Here is a 17,671-nt window from a genome sequence, read left to right as displayed (position 1 = left end):
GGCTCGCCCCGAGACCTCTCACGTTCACCACAACCGTCCATATAATACAACTGCGCTGTGTTAAATGCGGAGAGATACTTCCCTGCCACGAGAATTAGGAAGAGAAGCTCTATGAGCACGCCCTGGACAATAGCATCAGCGTGCTGAGAAAAAAAAGAGAGATATCTTGAGCCCTACAGTACTCGCAGATGTTTACGCAAGACATTTGTACCTTGCTCGTCCTTTCGCCTCCGGTTGAGAGAATAACAAAGGGTCGAGCTACCCCATTAAGTCTTTACACAAAATTGATTGCGAAAGAAGTTGAGTTTCAGTAGACCGCCCCGTGCCTTTGTATCTCATGAATGTCGAGGTCAATGGGAGTCAGCCCTAAAGACCGCGACTTTCGAGTTCTTCAGGGTTGGGATGCTTCTAAAAGTCTAAGAGGTTCCAAGAGCGTTGTGAAATGAAGTACTATGTACTATAGGTAGCAGTGGACAGTACGCGGAGAATTAAGAAAATTGAATATGATGACGATGTCTGTGCTCTTGTGACAAAGCTCCGATAGATTCTTCGATAGTATTCAATGTCATCCTAGGTATGGAAGAGTTTGATCGTCGTGATCAATGGAACCACGGTGTCTAAATTTTATGTGCATGCACTTCGCTCCCGGTAAAGCTTTAGCTAATCATGACCCAACTGCATCAGAAAGCAGTCGTGCTTTTGGTGTAGATACAAAGCTGCGTTAAACTACATGCAGTGTGTAGGATTGTCCAAGCTGACTATCAGAGGTGTTGCCAAGTGGCTGGTGCACTACTCAGGAGACAGGAGGTAATAAGCTGCGGACTTGGTATGAAATAGAGAGAAAATTGATCATACATTGCGGTTTCCAGAGATTAGTAGCTGTGACAGGTATGATCGACGATGCGTTGTGAACTTCAAAGTAAGACGGTTGGAACCAGCCGTAATGTGGTACAGAGCCAATGGATGATAGAAGTTACTGGGTGATGCGGTCTCCTCTGGTAAAACCGGTGGAGCTAAAGAGCGATTATAAGTCACGACGTGCTGAGATAAGCCGCAGTCGACGTAGTTGTTAATCTGTCAGACGGTCATATTAGATAGACTTCCTGAGCAAAGATCAGCCCGTTGGCGACGAGTTGGGCATCGTTGTTGAGTTTCACGTTTGAATGTTTTATTACATCTTGCCGAAGAAGCGCACAGAAGTTTCAGCACGTGGAGGGGAGAGACGCAGCGCAGTGAGCATTTAGCGGCTCGGTCCTGTCTCGGGGGGTGGGGGTGCTAATTTTGGGGTTCAAAGCGACGCTGCACCGTTCATATCAAAGAGCACCCAATCATCTAACCGAGTGCAAGGACCGCGTCCTTGCCGGAGTGAGCAGCTTGATCGTTGTCTTAGGAGGGTGCGGAAGTGTCGTATCTGGACTCGGAAAGTTGTTATAGCTTTATCAAAGAGAACCTTGACCTCCCCACACAGCGCTGCGCTGAAGTCGTCGATCGCAAGAACCGCGCCTATCTTAAGGCTTGCTGAGAGATGTAGTGTTTGGTAGGGAGGGGACTCTTGACACAAAGATATCCCCTGATACATGCACTTTAGTGATTTAGAATGGAGAGGAACTTAAAGCTTTGTGAGTGTCTGTTGACGACTCACTCCTTCGCCATGTCCGATCGACAGTAAAGCGATGAGCCTCAGTGCGGTCCACATGGTGGAGAGGGTGAGACGGGTACGTACTGTACGTAAAAGCCATCTCCCGGTAATCTCCTTCAAATATCTGTGGATGTTAAGCTCGTTTGTTATGATTTTGATATGGCATCAAGCGAATATGTCTCACGTTTTAGTGTAATCTAATGATTTTTGATTTCAGGCGCCACATTCTTCGGGAACATTGGTCTCTTGTCAGACGCTTTCTTTAGAGTTCCACAATCAGTCTGATTGACAATATCGCTACATTGTAGCATAAGGTAGATCAAAAACAGAGCCGGATTGGCTTATAAGAACTGGAATTTATATGGCTTGCGCTTGGGCATATATAAATCTGAGTATACAATCAAGGGTGTACTGAAGTATTGAGTGTTCGACGTTTGATCTTTGACTTATGTTTCATGGAAAGTTCGGCAGAAGTGACTAGCTTGTATCACCACTTCAAAAGCAATAGACACGTCGCTCTCGTCAAAAGTCCAGATCTACAAGGAGAAACAAACACTTGTGCAACATAGAAGGTTTGTGACTTAGTAAAAAGGTCACATTTGCGCGAGGGGGCACCATATGTAACGGGGTTACACGTACCCTGATATGAAGGGGTGGGTCAAACAAGATGGTGTGACCGTTTAAAGGTGTGGATTACACAAGTTGGCGTAATCATACAATGGCATGGCTACACCGTAACAAGAAGCCACTACGTGGCGGGACTGCCAGTAGATATGCTTTTTATTTAGGTTTTACTATTTAATCAGGAAAACGTAAGGTTTGAGATACAAGCAGCTTTGCCGAAAATAAAACAATAAAATACAGTCTAGATATTGAACAGCCTTAGGTGAAGGTTTTGGGTACTTTTGGAGGTAGCGGATTGCAATCGGCTACACCCATACTGGTTCTAATATAGAACGTAAGATCGGTGACCTTAGCTTAGCTTTCTCTAAGCAGAAAGCTACGACAGTCCCGCTGCACTTGATAGCACTTGTAGTCAATCTGCACCTGAGTCTTTACGATTGATCCACTGTGGGGATGATTGAAGCGATTCTCCTATTTGCCCCAGGGCATACAGAACGGGCTTAAAAAGCTTTTATTCCAGCTGGACCCCGGGGGCGTGAAGCACCTCGTTGCGCAAGGACCCGAGGCCATACGCGCGCACCTAAAGGCGTTTTCTATCTATTAAAATGCTGTGTTAGAGCACTTACAGCAGGAGATGTCAGCGTCGGCAGCGTCTATGATGCCACCGTCGACGACAGAGGATTCCTTTTCTCAGACCCAGGCCGCTCATGGTGAGCGCTAAAACCTTTAAGGGTATGGATGGGAGAATTTCCTTCTCTGGGTGAGAGAGGTCAAGATGGCTATGGCATCCGCCATGCTCCAAAACGAGCAACAGCGCGTAACGCTAGCTGTTTCCGAGCTCGAAATCGAGTGCAAGAATGGTCACTACTTCGGTTGAAGCTGCGTTCCCCTCCTTGAAGGAGCAGAAGCGTCAGCTTCTGCAAGTGGTCTCGCCGCCTGATCAGACATATCGCGTGAAATTGCGTTTTCTTTCTGCCCGACAGGGCAAGAAGGAGTATGTGAGCTTTGTCCAAGAGTTGAGGGCTCTAATTGCCGAGATGGCATCTTCTCCACGAGGCGGTTGCAGTGACCGTCTTTATGGGGGTGTTCGCACTGGCGTGGCCAGAACGGAAGTCTCCCGTGTGCATCCGTCTTTTTTCAAAGAAGCTGTGAACGTGGCATTTCATGCCGAATTTAACTTCAAGTCGGCGCGACTTTGTTGTGATGCAGACTCTCAGAGCTCGTCGAGCGGGCCTGGGCTGTGCTGAGAAGGAGAAGGAAGAGGCCCGAGCTGCTGAGCAGCGTGTAAACACCCAACGGTGTTTTGTTCGTGGAGACACTCGTTACCTTCTGACTGGTTTTCCCTTGCGTAAGGCCCGTAAAGGAGCTTGTGATGCTCTCGAAATTCGAAAGAGTCCTTCAAACCGACGTTCAGCTTCTAATCAGTCTGGTTTGCCGCAGGAAACCGAGACCACCCAGTAGCCGCGGGGCGCCCTACTGGGGGAAAATCTGAGTTCTGTTGAGCCTCAAAGAGGTACAGGGCAGCAGGGCCCAGTCTTGAAAAGCTGCGTGCTCTAGAAAACGGAACGTGTGTGCAAGCCGGGCTTGATGGCCGTATAAGCGGCCGTGATAGGCCTTGATAAGCCATGAAAAATCGATGCTGGTGCTTCGGGCAATTATGCTCGACGCTCCACAATCGAAGGAAGTCAGCTGTATGCTAAAGCGGTGGAAGCGCGGATGAGTGATGTTGTCACCGTCAGCTTAGCAATGAGGATTATTGTCCTGTGTCTAGGGTCCCTGTTGACCTCTGCGTCAAGTTTCTTGACTTTGATAGCGTGATACGCTGTCTACTCTTAGACTTGATGGTCGACGACCTAGGGCGTAACGCGCACGTCTCCTAGCGGAGCTTTGGTGAGTCATGAAACCACCACTGCTAGGAAGCGGAAGCGCAACTGGCGCGGGTACTGGACCGGGACGGTCAATGTCCTGGATATTGAAGTATTCGAATTGTCAAACACCAAAGGACTTTTATACAAGAGCCCCGAGCGTGGCTTGCGGGCTCGACGTCGAATAGCACGCAAACCAGTGCCTACTGCTCACGCTACGAAGCAGTTGCTGCGTACCAAGAATGGCATGGCCAAGGTATCAAGGGCAAGGCCCTTGTGATGCACGTGGAAATCTATTGAGAACTGCTCACGTTTCGATGCAGTTGCTGTATGCCAAGAGTAGTATGATGGGACGTGGTACGAGGCATCTTGGACAAGGCCCTTCTGATGCGCGCGGAGTGGCACGTTATCCCCCGGACGAAAACTGCAAACATAGCTGCTCTTCGTCGGATATTGTTAATATCATCAAGGCTCCAACGGAGCAGGAAGTGAGGACACTGGACGACGCCGAGTGCGTGCTCCCACTGGTATCGACGAGACGTCAAATCTCTATAGAGAGTAGACGGCAAAGCCGTATGATATCTGCAAGATGCAGGGCGTCGACCCTGACCCAGGGTGTGTCAACCGTAGACGATAGCGCGCAGCGCAATAACCACGTCAGCGGTATGACGGGAAAGAAAGACGGCAACATCACCCTTGAGGCTATTCCCGCGATGGATGCTCTTCTTGAGCTGGACGAGATGTTCTTTAAAGAGTTTGGCGGTGCCTTGACGGCAGGCAATCAGCGTTAGATACATTGAAGTCGGAGACCTGGTTTTATTAAACGCTAAGAACCTCCCTACACATGCAGTTTCTACTGTCTTAAAGACGAAGCTCCGTCCACGGTTTATCGGACGTTTTAAGGTCGTGGATAAGCGGGGCTAAGCGTATACCTAAAGAGAGGGATGCGCACCCACCCCGGCTTTTTATGTAGGTGAAAGCCGTACTGGGATCCGGCGCAAGTGAACGCGGAGGCATTGGCGCTGGGGTTGCGCCCAAAGGCGGCTGGCCACCTGGAAGCTGGACCAGCAACCGCTTCTGAGCACGGATGCAACATCTTCCGTTTTCAACGGCGCAAGGCGCTCCATCGTCGCACGACGTGACGTATTCAGCTGCTCAACAGCTTCGAGCCGCCCCGACAGAGCACGATAATCCTCAACGCGAGGCAGTCGGTGTACAAATTGCTCTAGGCTCTCGAGGTCTTCCGCACAGCGGCAGACGACCTCGGAGAGATGCACGACAGAATGCCGATGACGACGGACTTTGTCGTCCAACGCTCGAAGAGCATCCGAGCCAGCGGGCGGCGATTGACCAAGAAGGAGAATTGTGGCGTCCACTACCACGTGGAATGCCTGGTGGGTCGACGTCTTCGACGAGGTTTAGCCCAATATCTCGTGAAGTGGCGGGGATACCCAGATTCCGAGAACTCGTGGGAGATTAAGGTGCTACTTCGGCAAGACTGCTCAGACTTCGTGGACGCTTATGTTCAGAGGGATCATGACGCTCCACGTCGTCGTAAGCCTTGCACTTTTCGGCAATAGTCGGGGAAGCCGAAGGGCCCATGAGCTGAGCTCAAGTTATGGCCCTTAGCTGCAATAGTCGTCGACTCAGAGATCACACAGAGCTCGCAGTAGCGTGATGGAATAATCCATACGTCGCAGGGCGACAATACGATGGAAGTCGGCGTCGTGCCTTGAGTTTGGCAATCTGGAAACAAAGATAGCGTTCTACGCGCACGTTCACCTCTTTGTGGCTCCACTGGAAGTGATACAGCGAGGAAAGTTTAATTGCCACTGCATCATCGCTCAAAGAGCACACCATCATCTGCAGCAGTTTTGCTAACGGGCGAGCACGTCCCCATTGCGGGTACAGGAGCGCCTCCTCTTTGAGCTCGACTTCGTGCGGTACCTATCCACTTGGAATACCTGAGATACCAAGAAGCAATGCCGGAGAGCTTTTTTGTTGGTCATGCTTCGCTTGTGTAGTGACCGGGGGGCGACTACGTAGACGTTCAACGATCGGGTGATCGCATCTTTCGCTTCGGTAGCGGGATCCACAGAGCGGAAGCCGTATTCCTCACAAGGGTCATGATTCAACCGTGGATGCGAGCGCACGAGAGCCGCCCTGTGAGCATCCCCCAGCTACTACTCCTGTGTCTCATTGAGGCAATTGGTAACGATACCACTTCCCCGGAAGTCAGTAAGTCGGGAAACGGACACGGTGTCCGCAAGATTCGAGCAAGGCTCACGTCGCGCCGTTGGCGCACTTCGCCCTCCTCTTTTTCCATCCTGCAAAGGGGTATCCGAGGGCTTGGGATGTGCTTCCGTGAAGCCACGGAACTGTCCGGATTTGCACCGCGTGCAGGATACGAAGAATGGCCTGCCCGCGGGCGCTCTCGAAACCAGCTAGGCTGGGTGTTATTCGTGCCATAGCCACAGGGCTCATTGAGCAGAGAATGCGTGGAAGGACGTAAAGGTGTCTAAGACAAGCGAGCCTCGTACGAGGCGACACTAAAATGTGAATTATGGGTATTCACAATTTGATGGGGAAAAGTGTAACGGGGTTACACGTACCATGGTAAAAAGGGTGGCTCACACAAGATGGTATGACCACGCTATAGTGTGACTACACCTTAACAAGAAGCCACTACGTGGCGGGACTGCCGGTAGCTATTCATTTAATTAGGTTTTTATTGTTTAATTTTGAAAACCCAAAGGTTTCGATATAGGCGGCTCAGCCGCCTATAAAACAAAAGAAATACAGTTTAGATTTTAACCAGAATAGTAAATTCGCCTTGGGTTAAGGTTTTGGGTACTCTTGACGATAGAGGATAGCGATCGGCTACACTCATACTAGTTCTAATATAAAGTAAGCTCAGCAAAGAGCTACGGCAGCCCACTGCAGCTGAAGTCTATCCACGCGCGTAATGGCAGCATTTCCAAGGCTAGGTTGCATAGAGACTACTCTGGATCATAAACGATCCTAGCCCGAAGCGGACTGTGTATATTGCGCCAGTATCGTACGCATGCCCGGGTGACACGTGGAGAGGGTTGCCACAGCAGCCAAGAAAGATCACGAGAGCCAGTCCTGCGACGATCATCTTTCGTCGGCTAAGTTCGAAAGAATCGTGGAGGCGTATTCTCATGTGAAGCGGATGGTAAGGCGACAATATGTAATCAGTTTTGGGTTTTTTGAAAGGGTCAGCTATACTGTTAGAGCTCATGGGATTCTGAGATCTCACTTTGGCAAGATTGCTATGGTGCCCTTGTAACTTGTAACAGCGCACCCTCTGTCCTACCATTTTAAGCAAGCAAAAGTCGCACAGCGTAAACTCTTCACACTAGCAAGCGAGGCTTCAGCTTCGAGTCTTGACCGGTAGATATACCAGCAGACTCGTTATTTATAAAGGGCCTGTTGACTAAAGGACTGATAGTGAGGACAATTGCCCGCCTCGACGCATACAGTAAGCTTGTTTTTTGTGAGCTCAAGTATAAACAAGTCTTGTTATGATGTGTGGTTCACGGAGAAATGCCTATCAAGCAAATATATTCTCGCGACCTTCAGTTTAGTCGCTGAGCACTCGATTATGTCGCGACTATGGGTTTACATATAAAATGGGCTTGTTGGGATCGGCCCGACTCATTAGCAACAAAACGCAACCTCATCGACAGCCTTGGAGCAAGGCGTTTTCTGCTGGGAACAAACTAACGTGATAAATTTACGCGAAGGTTTGTGTTGATGTTGTGGACGCGCAAGCCATACAGAGCTTAAGCATCAATAATGGCGAAGGTGTGCGGACTTTGAAAAAGTGCGAAAGTGGTGCGTGGGATTTGGCGAGTCCCTCCGGTCTACAATATAATGTATCGTGAAATGGGTACATGTCGGCCACAGTGGGCGCTGTGTCTTTGTAAGCAGATCTTTGAGCCTTGCGCTTAAGTAAGACAAGGAAAATCTGCAATGATGACAGTCTGTAGTCATGAATTGGGATGGCCTGCTGCAACGGGGCTGCCGTAGCTTAGCGCTAAGGAAGCGTACTTTAGGTCATCGACCTATCGTTCTTTACAAGTACCAAGTATGAGTTAGCGGATCGCAACCCGCTTACTCCAAGAGTAATTATTGCCCTCCCAAGGCTCATTGACTCTTCGGTGATTTTTATTTATAAAAATCACCGAAGAGTCAAAAATCCTAATTTTAAAAGATTAGATTTTCTTAAATATACTAAATATATAAATACATGCATAACTACTGGCTACCTAGCCCCGTTACCGTATTCTTGTTTGGGTGTTGTCACACCATGCACATCTCGTGTGACACACGTACCCTGCTACAAGGGTTCGTGTAACCCCGTTACACCTGCGACTAGGGCTTTAAATGGTGTACGTACATATTTAGTCCGTGAGACACTCGGTTTTTAGTATGATAAATTTGAAAAACAAATAATTTTGATTATCGTATCAGCTAGACGTTATATTACTGTTGAGTTTAGAACAAGCTAAGTTCTTAATAGTTAAGAGGCTTACGGTTCCGCCACTACAAACCCATTTGGTGTGCTTGATTTAACGTGAGCTTGTGGCTTTAAGCTTTGTCAATACGACGTGTTCGGGAACTTCGTTCATTGTTCGACTTATTCACCAAGAAATTGCGGAGACCAAAGATCAAAGATTTACAACACAGTTACGATTCAGAAGAGTGTTAGAAAATACACTCCATGGCGTTTCTATACATAAAAAGATCAAAAGCATTACGACTGTTACACTCAGCTTGTTACAATATAATCGTACCAACTATTGATAAGTACTTGTTGGGGTCCAATGTTGCAATTAAGATATTTATGCCCGAAGAGAGGTCGAAGTATAGAGAACGTTGTGTCAAGCATTAGAAACATAGCGTATGTAGGTATGATAAATGACATTTTTTTCGGCTAAAACTTCCTTTTCTACTGTAAGAGTGGGGACTTAGTACGTCGTGAGTAGCCTAAAAGCACTACAGCTTAATATAAGCTGATTCTCTGGATGAGAGCGAGTATTTAGCTCGAACATCGCCATGCTTGCATTTCTAACAAGGAAAATGTAATGCCTTATTTCCCACTTTAATTGATGTTATCAGATCTGAGAATTTTCAACGTCGACGAAAATGGTGCGAGAAGCGTGTGTTGTGCGCGAGCTTAACGCAAAATGACGACAAGTTTATGAGTAATAAGATAAATTACTGATATGTGGTAGAAATTTCGCTTTTGTGGAGGTCTCGAGCCACCAGATTGGGTACTGGCTGAGCTACCGCTACTGTCGGGAGAGCAAAGCAAAGTGGTACGACAAGTATTCTAGACTTAAACAGAGATTTGTGTTCAACGTGTGGTGATACATGCACAGACTCCCGAAAACGTCATTGCAATGTGTGAAGCTATTGGGTCTGATATCACCAAGCAGGTCAAAAAGCTCTTTATTGTTTGGTGGTAATGGAGTCAGCTGATTTTCTTGATTGGATGTGGTTCAACAGGATGTGAATGAAGCGCAGGATTTGTTTACGAAGGCTGCAGATGCTAAGGTCAAGATCAAATTGATCTATATCATATAATCTAATTCAAATGAACATATTTTCTTAGGCTACGGTGGCTTTGCTGCGATTCATTTTGACGCATGCTGCCAAATTCAATATCGAGAGTGTAGATCTTGTCAAAGAGTTGGAACAACTAGGTATGCATTACTTGGTTGCAGAAGCCATTGCAAAGAGCTACGAAGATCTCCGAAAATGTATTCGAGACCAGCAACGGTTGCAACGCTTTCAGGTTCTTACTTGTTTCGTTGTTTCTCACGTATGTGACCTAAGTTTAAACTTGCTTGCTATCGAAAGTTTCCGGGGATTCAACAGGTCGAATGGAAAGTGGAGGACTCGTCCAAAGTAACACTAAACTTGACGCTTGACCAATCGGTGATTGAATGCAATTTGGCGACAAAGTCTCCAAGTCATGAACTGTGCTTTGACATGAGTAAGAATAAGTTTCTAGCGCTGTACGAAGAGTTGAGTCAAGCGCAATTAATGCTACAGAAGTTAAGTAGCCATCAAGATTAAGAGAAGTTCCGACCGTTGAATTACTTAATTTGTCGTCCTAAAAGACGGATGTTGCAAGATTGCGCTCTCTCTGTCCCGTTTTTATCTCAATATTTAGTAATCCTTTCAGAGGACATTAAAGTCTGGACAGCGACTTTCTGCGACTATCGTAGAAACACCATATAGAAACGTTCCCGACAAAAAGAAAGGCACAAATTGTTCATGGGCGGCGGGTCCTGGGTCGTACAGGAAGGATTTCTTCTCTGTAAGCGAGACGAAGATGTATTAACGTCTAACGAGGTTACTACTAAGCCAGTTGGCAATGTAAATGGACTCACAGAGCTTTACGTGGTGCTCACGATGAATCGCAAGCTTGAGTTTTTTGATTCCAGTGATGTCGAGACGCGCAATAAAGTCGATGGAGCGTATTTAATTGGTTTTGGTGCATGGGACGGTGATAGTCTTTATAAAGTGGACTCGTATGGACTTGAGCTTAAAGTAGAGCGTAATGCGAAGTCACGAATGCATCTAGCAGCATTTAATCGCGTAGATCTTGAGAAATGGTGTCGAGGTTTTATGGCAGTATTAGATCCTCAGAGTGCAGCTGGGGAAGAGGTACGTCGCGAGCGACGGCGTGTGAAAAAGGAGGAAAAAAGAGTACAACAAGAGAGAGAAGAACAGATTCGTAAATGGAAGGAGAAAAAAGCTCGAATGATTAAAGAAGAGCAGGACCGACTGTTGGCTCGAGAGGAGGAGATTAATAATATGACACCCTTAGAACGTATTGATGATATTGGTTCGCTGGATGACGACACGGTTCGAATGTTGGAGAAAAGAAGACAAAGACTACAACGTCGACAAGCGCCAACTATGGGGAGAGTCAATAAAGCTGCTTATCGACGACGTTTAGAGGAAGCTGCAGGAGGAAAGACGGAAAATGTACAGCCGCTACATACAAAAATGGTGGAGCAAAAGGTCAAAGTTCGCGTGGAATTGCCACCGCCTGGACAATGTACGTGTTTCTTTCAGAAGAGAAGAAGTGTATAACTCATTGTATCTGTCGTTTTAAAGTTTTCGAGGTTGGTGGTGTGGTACAAACGGATCCACTTGTACGCTTTGGGTCTTCGGAGAGCGACATGTCGGACTGTTCTTCAATGTCGTCGCGACTTTCGTCTGTCTCATCATTGACAGGATCTCGATATGAACACAATGGTGGAAATCTACCTCCTCCACCACCCCCACCACTCTTTCGGGCCGCCAGTAGTTCACGTATGTCCATGTCTTCTCGAAATTCGATGGGATTTCCACCTCCACCACCCCCACCACCACTATTTGATCGTGACCCTATTACTAATAGGAATTCTCTATTATCTAGATCGAATAGCAGCGCATCATTGGATTCTTTCGTTTTTGGTCACGATGAAGAGTCAAGACCATCTCGTGCGTCCTTTTCACAGACCAGTCATCGCAGCTCTAATCCAGCGAAAAAGTATCAAAATCGTCAGGACAATTTGGCTGCTATTTTGGGGGGTGAAAGACCAAATTTTGGCTCTCGAGCAGCTCGAACGAGTGGCCGGCGGGATTCGTTTGGATCAATAACGAGCGTGATGACTAAAGCCTCATATGTACCTGATCGGAAGTCAAAAGTGATAGCTCATGCTTTGGATGGAGGTACTAGTCCTAAACCAGCTGGACCTACGATGGCAAACGCGTTTGCTGCTAGTCTTGCTGCCATTCGACGAAATCGTGCAGATACGGCGGAAGAAGGAGGAATTATTAGTAATGTGTTGAGTCCAGTAGCAGCTAACGGCAAGGTTCGCAGTCGAAAGCGTAATTCTCAGCTCAGTGCTGAGGGAAAAGAAATTCTCAGGAAAGCAATGGCTCAAGAGGAATCGCCAAAGGCTAAACCCAAGATTAATGGTGGTCGCAGGGGGCTGTTTGATGAGAGTAGTAGTGATGAGGATGATCAGTCAGACACTGGATTGTTTGGTTTGGGTGCAAGGAAGAGTAAGGCTAGAAAAGACTCGTTTCGCGCTTCTCAAAGCTTTCGATCCAGCGACTTGAGTGTGGAACTACGCCCCCAATTGACAGAGAAGAAAGTATCTGCTCCATCAGTGAGCAGTGATTGTGTATCAAGTGACGAGGATTTAGATCATGGTAAGTACCCTTTCTTACTAAGTGCTGTTATTAAGTTCCTGACTTGCTGTAAAACGCGTGAATTATAAACAGGATCTTTGTTTCTCAAGCAGCCAACGATTAAAAGTATCGCTACCACTAGTGCTGGAGCTGGTGGAGCCGGACCCAGCATTGTGGTGCTCTTCACGATGTCTGCGTTGCGCAATGAAGGCAAAAAGTCAGTCGCTGTTTATACATTCACTTTTCAATTTGGAAACTTGGAACACACGATCTCCTACACGTACTCAGAGTTTGAAGAGATTCATGCTCGACTGGTACAAGGTCTTTCTGGAGTGACATTGCCAAAATTTCCATCCAAGCACCGCTTGCGCAACAATACGAAGCCAGAGAACATAGAGAAACGAGCTCAGGAGTTTTGTTTGTATCTACAGCGCTTAGTGACCATGCCCAATGTGCTTTTCAGCGAGCAGTTTCAGTTCGAATACCATATTGATGGTGCCTTTGCACGTGCCTTGATGAACGGTCAAAAGCCGAGTGGAAAACCTTTTATGGGTACTGAACTTAATGGACGTCCTCCAAGGAGCTCTGTCAGCTCTCAGTCAAGAATGGAGCAATCACTGTCGCTTTCTTCGTCTCGAATTAAAAGTCCTTCACGTCAAGCTACTAACGTGAAGGCATCAAATGGACTTTTTGGCTTAGCTGAATCAAACTCTGACCCAGAGTCAGATTCGGATACATCTATCGACACTCCTCAGCAGGTGGTACGACAGCAGCGACGAGAATCTGCAGCTTCATCAACACAGCGGAGAAAATCAAACTTCTCAAGCAGTAACATCAGCTTAAATGGTGAAAATACTCAACGTGGTAAGAAAAATCGATCACGGTCACGTTTAAGCTCTCGTGCAAGTTCAGGAACAAGCTTTGCACCTTCTGCAGTCCCCCCAATGGCAAATATACCATCCGGACGTCCAAATCCGTTTGCAGGTGGTCGTGGTGATTTGTTGGCGGCTATTCGACAGGGAGCTCAGTTGAAAAAGGTGGACTCGACAGACGGAAGCGTGTCCAGTGTATCGAGTACTGCACCGCCAGCTGCAACACAGCCAGGTTCTATCAACGAAGCCATAACGAATGCTATGGCAATGCGTCGCATTCACGTCGAGTATGAAGAGACCAAATCGGACGTTGATTCGGACTCGGACTCAGACGATTGGGATTAAATGGTTTTCAATCATCAGTCTGTCTATGTGAGCTCCATTGGAAGAGCATAATGAAAGGCACGAAAGGATTTTGCAAGAGTGTATTATAATATGTGCGACGTCGAGAATCAAAGGTTTAGATTAACTTTATGAGTGAATTCATGACCACAGTTTTCTCTCAAACAAACTACTTTCAGTTGCTCTCTTCCTGATCTTCCTGCGACACCACAACGACGGTGCTCTTGTACTCGCCTGGAGAGTTTGTCTAGTCACAGAGAGTGCGAGAATCAAGTGTGATTTTCCACAAAACACCCAATATTTTCATTTGGCTAATTAACAAGCCAAACGTACCTCTTCCATGCTACTGAAAATAATGCCCACGACAGAGAACGCAGCTGCCATGCCCATACCCCACATAAAACTCTAATGATCGACATCGAGCAATATAGAATCAGTATGTTATATGTAGCCTACGAGACAATGTAAACATCCGTCACCTCTTTCATGATCCCACCGAAAGTCTGTGGTGCTTGTTGTTCAGATTGTAAAAAAGGGATTGTTGGTGGTGGTGGCGATACTTGCGTAAGAGCATTGGTCTGCTTAGGAATGACGCGACGTGACTCACTTTTCTTAACACGAATGGGCTTAGCACGCTTGAGAGTAGAGAAATCACGTGCACGTAACAGCTTAATCAAACTCATATTTATGACTCAATTGGAATAATTTGCTAGATAGCGTTTTTTAAAGTTTATCTTTTATATTATATTCATATTCTACGATGGAAAGTTATGTCGCGCAGGTGACGGCTTAAGGAAATGGCGCATCTGCTGCAGTGGGTGTAGCGAGCAGCTTTTCTGCTTCCAAGTCAAGATGATGCTTGCAGTTGAGTGTAACAGTAGCACAAACTAAATATCAATCCTTGACACTTACAATTATTCTTTTGTATGGACAATCATTTCGGCAATAACAATGGGAATTATATACTCAGTGAATAAATTAATCTACGTCTTCTCCACCTATTGTACGTGTGCGGTGTCTTGCATTATATCGATTTGATCTCTTGTAAAAACTGTGGTGTCTATAAGGCCCCGTTTAACTCTGATCCTTATGTAAGCTCTTGATACAACTATTTTGTGGTGAGGGATCCAGCAGGACGTGGACACTGACTTGCCGGCACTTCGTAGCCTGACAGACTCACGTAGCCAGCATCATATCGACTTGGATTCTTGCCGATAAAAGCAATAAATGCCTCACTTTTACTCAGCGTCGGATGTGCACGGATCACTAGCAGCATTTTTTGCAAACATGCAACACGCGCAGCAAGCAGTTTTTCAGGTGACACGAACATTTGAACAACCGAAAAAATACCATGTGGTGGTAGCTCGGGAAGCTTACAGAGTTCAGACAAACCTTCGTGCAACAATTTAAAATCCGTAAAGCGGCGACGCACGACGTATGCATTAGTGTCACTAGGACCACCAACGTCGACCTTAAACACCCATGTGCCATGACTATTCTTGGAATATCCCGAAATTGTAACAGTACCCACGAGATCAAGTTCATCACCCGCTGAATATGGACGACGACGCATCAATTCTCTAGGTGGAGCAGCCGATGCAAGCATACGTTCCAGACGCAAAGCCGACTCCGAGTGGCACTTGTTCCTTCTAGCATGGGTAGCACTACCACTTGTCGCTAAAGCTCCTGTGCTAGAGCTATTCGAAATGGTTGGACGGAGATTGTGTACAAAGACAATTGGAGTAGTAGTTGGCGAATCGGGAGTAATTGCGGCCGTTGAAGAAGGGGACAAAGTGGATGTCGCCGGTTTAAGACTCATGTGATACACCACCGGTGGCATGACCGTGGCGTCGCCGTATGTGATGGAGGTGCCCCGCGGGGGGTACTCCGGAATCATCATCCTATTGGTGGCGTAATGGTGGCGAGAGAAGTACAAGTACGATACAAAAAAAGTAGTCTGGGGAGAGTCAAAGGACAATACAGTGACTAGCTTCTCCCAAAGAAATGTATTACAACCGACTTGTCCTTGACAAGGCGTATCGAAGAGTGAACGCGGGGGGGTACACGATGTCAGGGACTGGAGCGACAGGGCGATCAGGCCACAAAAATCAATTTTCAGAACCAGGACAGTCGTGATTTGAACGACTCATGACTTGGAATTAAGTATACATTTGAAAAAGATACGTTTTGGACGGTACAATACCGGTTTCCCAGCTGGGCAAAAACAACCCGAAACTTGTTTATTCGTTAGGCATCGATAGTGGACTCTACCAAAGACGCAAATTTTATAGGACGGGAAAGCCCTGCTCTTATGTCTGGTCTTTACGAAGCAGAGACTTAAGTACAGTGATCGGAAAATTTTAATTGTGTCAAGAGTACTGATCACTGACACTATCCGAGATCTCACCAAGTGTTCAGTCGAATCCTTTTGTCTCATCGAAGCGGTCACAAAGTCATCGAATTGTGACTACTTTAGGACGAAAAGTGCTAAAAACGAGACGTTAAATAATAAAAACAGCGTCGTGTTGACTACATGAAGATTGTTTACTTGCCAGTCTGCATGTGACAGACAAGCTACGACACCTGCGACAAAAGGCGGAGTTCCCTCGATTCAATTTTGATTAAAAAAGGGTTGTACCACAACGACGTCATTGTTTCATTGACTATGACAGAGTGGATGAAAATTTTATAGATAGAATTAGTGCTTTTAAGTCGCAAAGATTGGGTTGTCACGTATCAATTTATAGGATATGTTTCCAGAATGCTAATTTTGGATCCTGGCGTAGCTCTTGCGATGACTGCGACGTAAGAGGCAGTTTTGAGCCCTTGATCCCACCTTACCGGTAACATGTATAGAAGAGCGCTGGCTTCATTTCATGCATGCAGCGATCGAGGTCTCCATGCATCCAAATTTAATATTTTTAACCGCCTAGTTGGCACATTGCCTGATTCCTGCGTAATCAGACGTGGAAGAAACAGGACCTTTATCTTTTAAGAGCTGGATATGAAGAATGCGGCATTGAGCTGATACCTTGCTGCTACACAATGCTCGCGTCATGTCTCCCTTCGTTAGTCTTTTGCCGTTGAAACGAAAGGTAAACAAGACAAGTAGCGAACTTTGTTCCTAAAGAAGACAAGCATTAGAGCTCTTGACAACCATACGTTCAAATTAACCGCCAAAACTGGAGTTATTTTGCCTTTTATTAGTATTAAAAATAAATGGTGCATTAAGCAGTTCCTTTGTAATTTCATCAATAAATTACTACTAGGACTCTAAATCAGAGTTAATTTAACCACCAGCTCACTCAGGTGATCCAAAAGCTCCAAAAGTTGTTGAGTGGCGTCGACATCGCTTTTGTCACGCAGAAGACCGGTGTTTCTAAAACCGCTTGCCACTCTCTAACTACTGACGTCATTTTAATTTAAGTGATTCACGACGTGATATCAACACAATTTGTTGATAGTATAACTCAAACCCTTACTGACTACGATCGTAAGGGGTCCGATTCTGCAAGTGTGCAACTTAGTTTGCAAGGCTGCAGGTTCTGCATTTGTGGAAGGACTAACAACATTTTTCACCCACATCAGATAATGTGTATCCCGTCTACCTCTGACATTTGTGTACTGCTTTGTGTATCCTGAGTTACAGTCATAGCGTTTGGAAGAACTTGGCGCATGACGCTTAGTCTTGCTAAACTCAACCGTCACTACAAAGTGCAGCAGGGCTGATATCAGCAAGTCAATCCTTTCGACAACCCTCACTTAGTCTGGAACCACCAGGTTGGGCAGATAGGAAGACGAAGGGGTTTACACATATCATTTGACGGACGCGAAAGAGTGTAGAGGCGCATGACGCGTAATGTATTGCAGCTACAAGGTTTCTCCGCGTAAATACTCCCAAGGAATTTACCCTGCACGCAATTAACGCGTTTGCCTGCCATTGTCTATTGTGTGTATGTCAAGCTGGCGCAAAGCCTACAAATTTGCTGTGAAGCACAAATATTAATCCGAGATAATTGCCACAGGCAAAGCATATTTGTCTAAAAAACTTGATTTTATCTTTACCAGTGACAGTATCGCTGACGGCAACGAGATGATTTGTTAAA

General features: G+C 46.4%; 4 protein-coding genes across 4 annotated transcripts; 2 read left to right on the top strand and 2 right to left on the bottom strand.

The window, feature by feature from the left end:
* Nucleotides 1–9,300: 9,300 nt before the first annotated feature.
* PHALS_07095 (hypothetical protein L917_08320) lies at nucleotides 9,301–10,236 on the top strand (the record flags this gene model as incomplete). The annotated part of the gene is made up of 6 exons (XM_024720502.1): nucleotides 9,301–9,321; nucleotides 9,390–9,473; nucleotides 9,537–9,593; nucleotides 9,664–9,711; nucleotides 9,770–9,952; nucleotides 10,018–10,236. The coding sequence occupies 6 exons, from the start codon at nucleotides 9,301–9,303 to the stop codon at nucleotides 10,234–10,236; spliced, it is 612 nt and encodes a 203-aa protein (XP_024585694.1).
* Nucleotides 10,237–10,437: 201 nt separating this feature from the next.
* Nucleotides 10,438–13,568, top strand: PHALS_07094 (px domain containing protein; the record flags this gene model as incomplete). The annotated part of the gene is made up of 4 exons (XM_024720500.1): nucleotides 10,438–11,227; nucleotides 11,287–11,488; nucleotides 11,573–12,372; nucleotides 12,445–13,568. 4 exons carry the CDS (start codon nucleotides 10,438–10,440, stop codon nucleotides 13,566–13,568), a joined length of 2,916 nt encoding a protein of 971 aa, XP_024585693.1.
* A 172-nt stretch (nucleotides 13,569–13,740) lies between these two features.
* On the bottom strand, nucleotides 13,741–14,248 carry PHALS_07093 (uncharacterized protein; the record flags this gene model as incomplete). Its single annotated transcript, XM_024720499.1, has 3 exons — nucleotides 13,741–13,812; nucleotides 13,899–13,970; nucleotides 14,045–14,248. The coding sequence occupies 3 exons, from the start codon at nucleotides 14,246–14,248 to the stop codon at nucleotides 13,741–13,743; spliced, it is 348 nt and encodes a 115-aa protein (XP_024585692.1).
* Nucleotides 14,249–14,673: 425 nt separating this feature from the next.
* PHALS_07092 (Phox homologous domain) lies at nucleotides 14,674–15,462 on the bottom strand (the record flags this gene model as incomplete). Its single annotated transcript, XM_024720498.1, has 1 exon — nucleotides 14,674–15,462. The coding sequence occupies one exon, from the start codon at nucleotides 15,460–15,462 to the stop codon at nucleotides 14,674–14,676; it is 789 nt and encodes a 262-aa protein (XP_024585691.1).
* Between the last annotated feature and the right edge of the window lie 2,209 nt (nucleotides 15,463–17,671).

Source organism: Plasmopara halstedii (assembly GCF_900000015.1).
Source record: "Plasmopara halstedii genome assembly, contig: Scaffold_3060, whole genome shotgun sequence".
Lineage (NCBI taxonomy): Eukaryota > Oomycota > Peronosporomycetes > Peronosporales > Peronosporaceae > Plasmopara > Plasmopara halstedii.
This window is presented reverse-complemented; position numbering and strand designations above follow the sequence as displayed.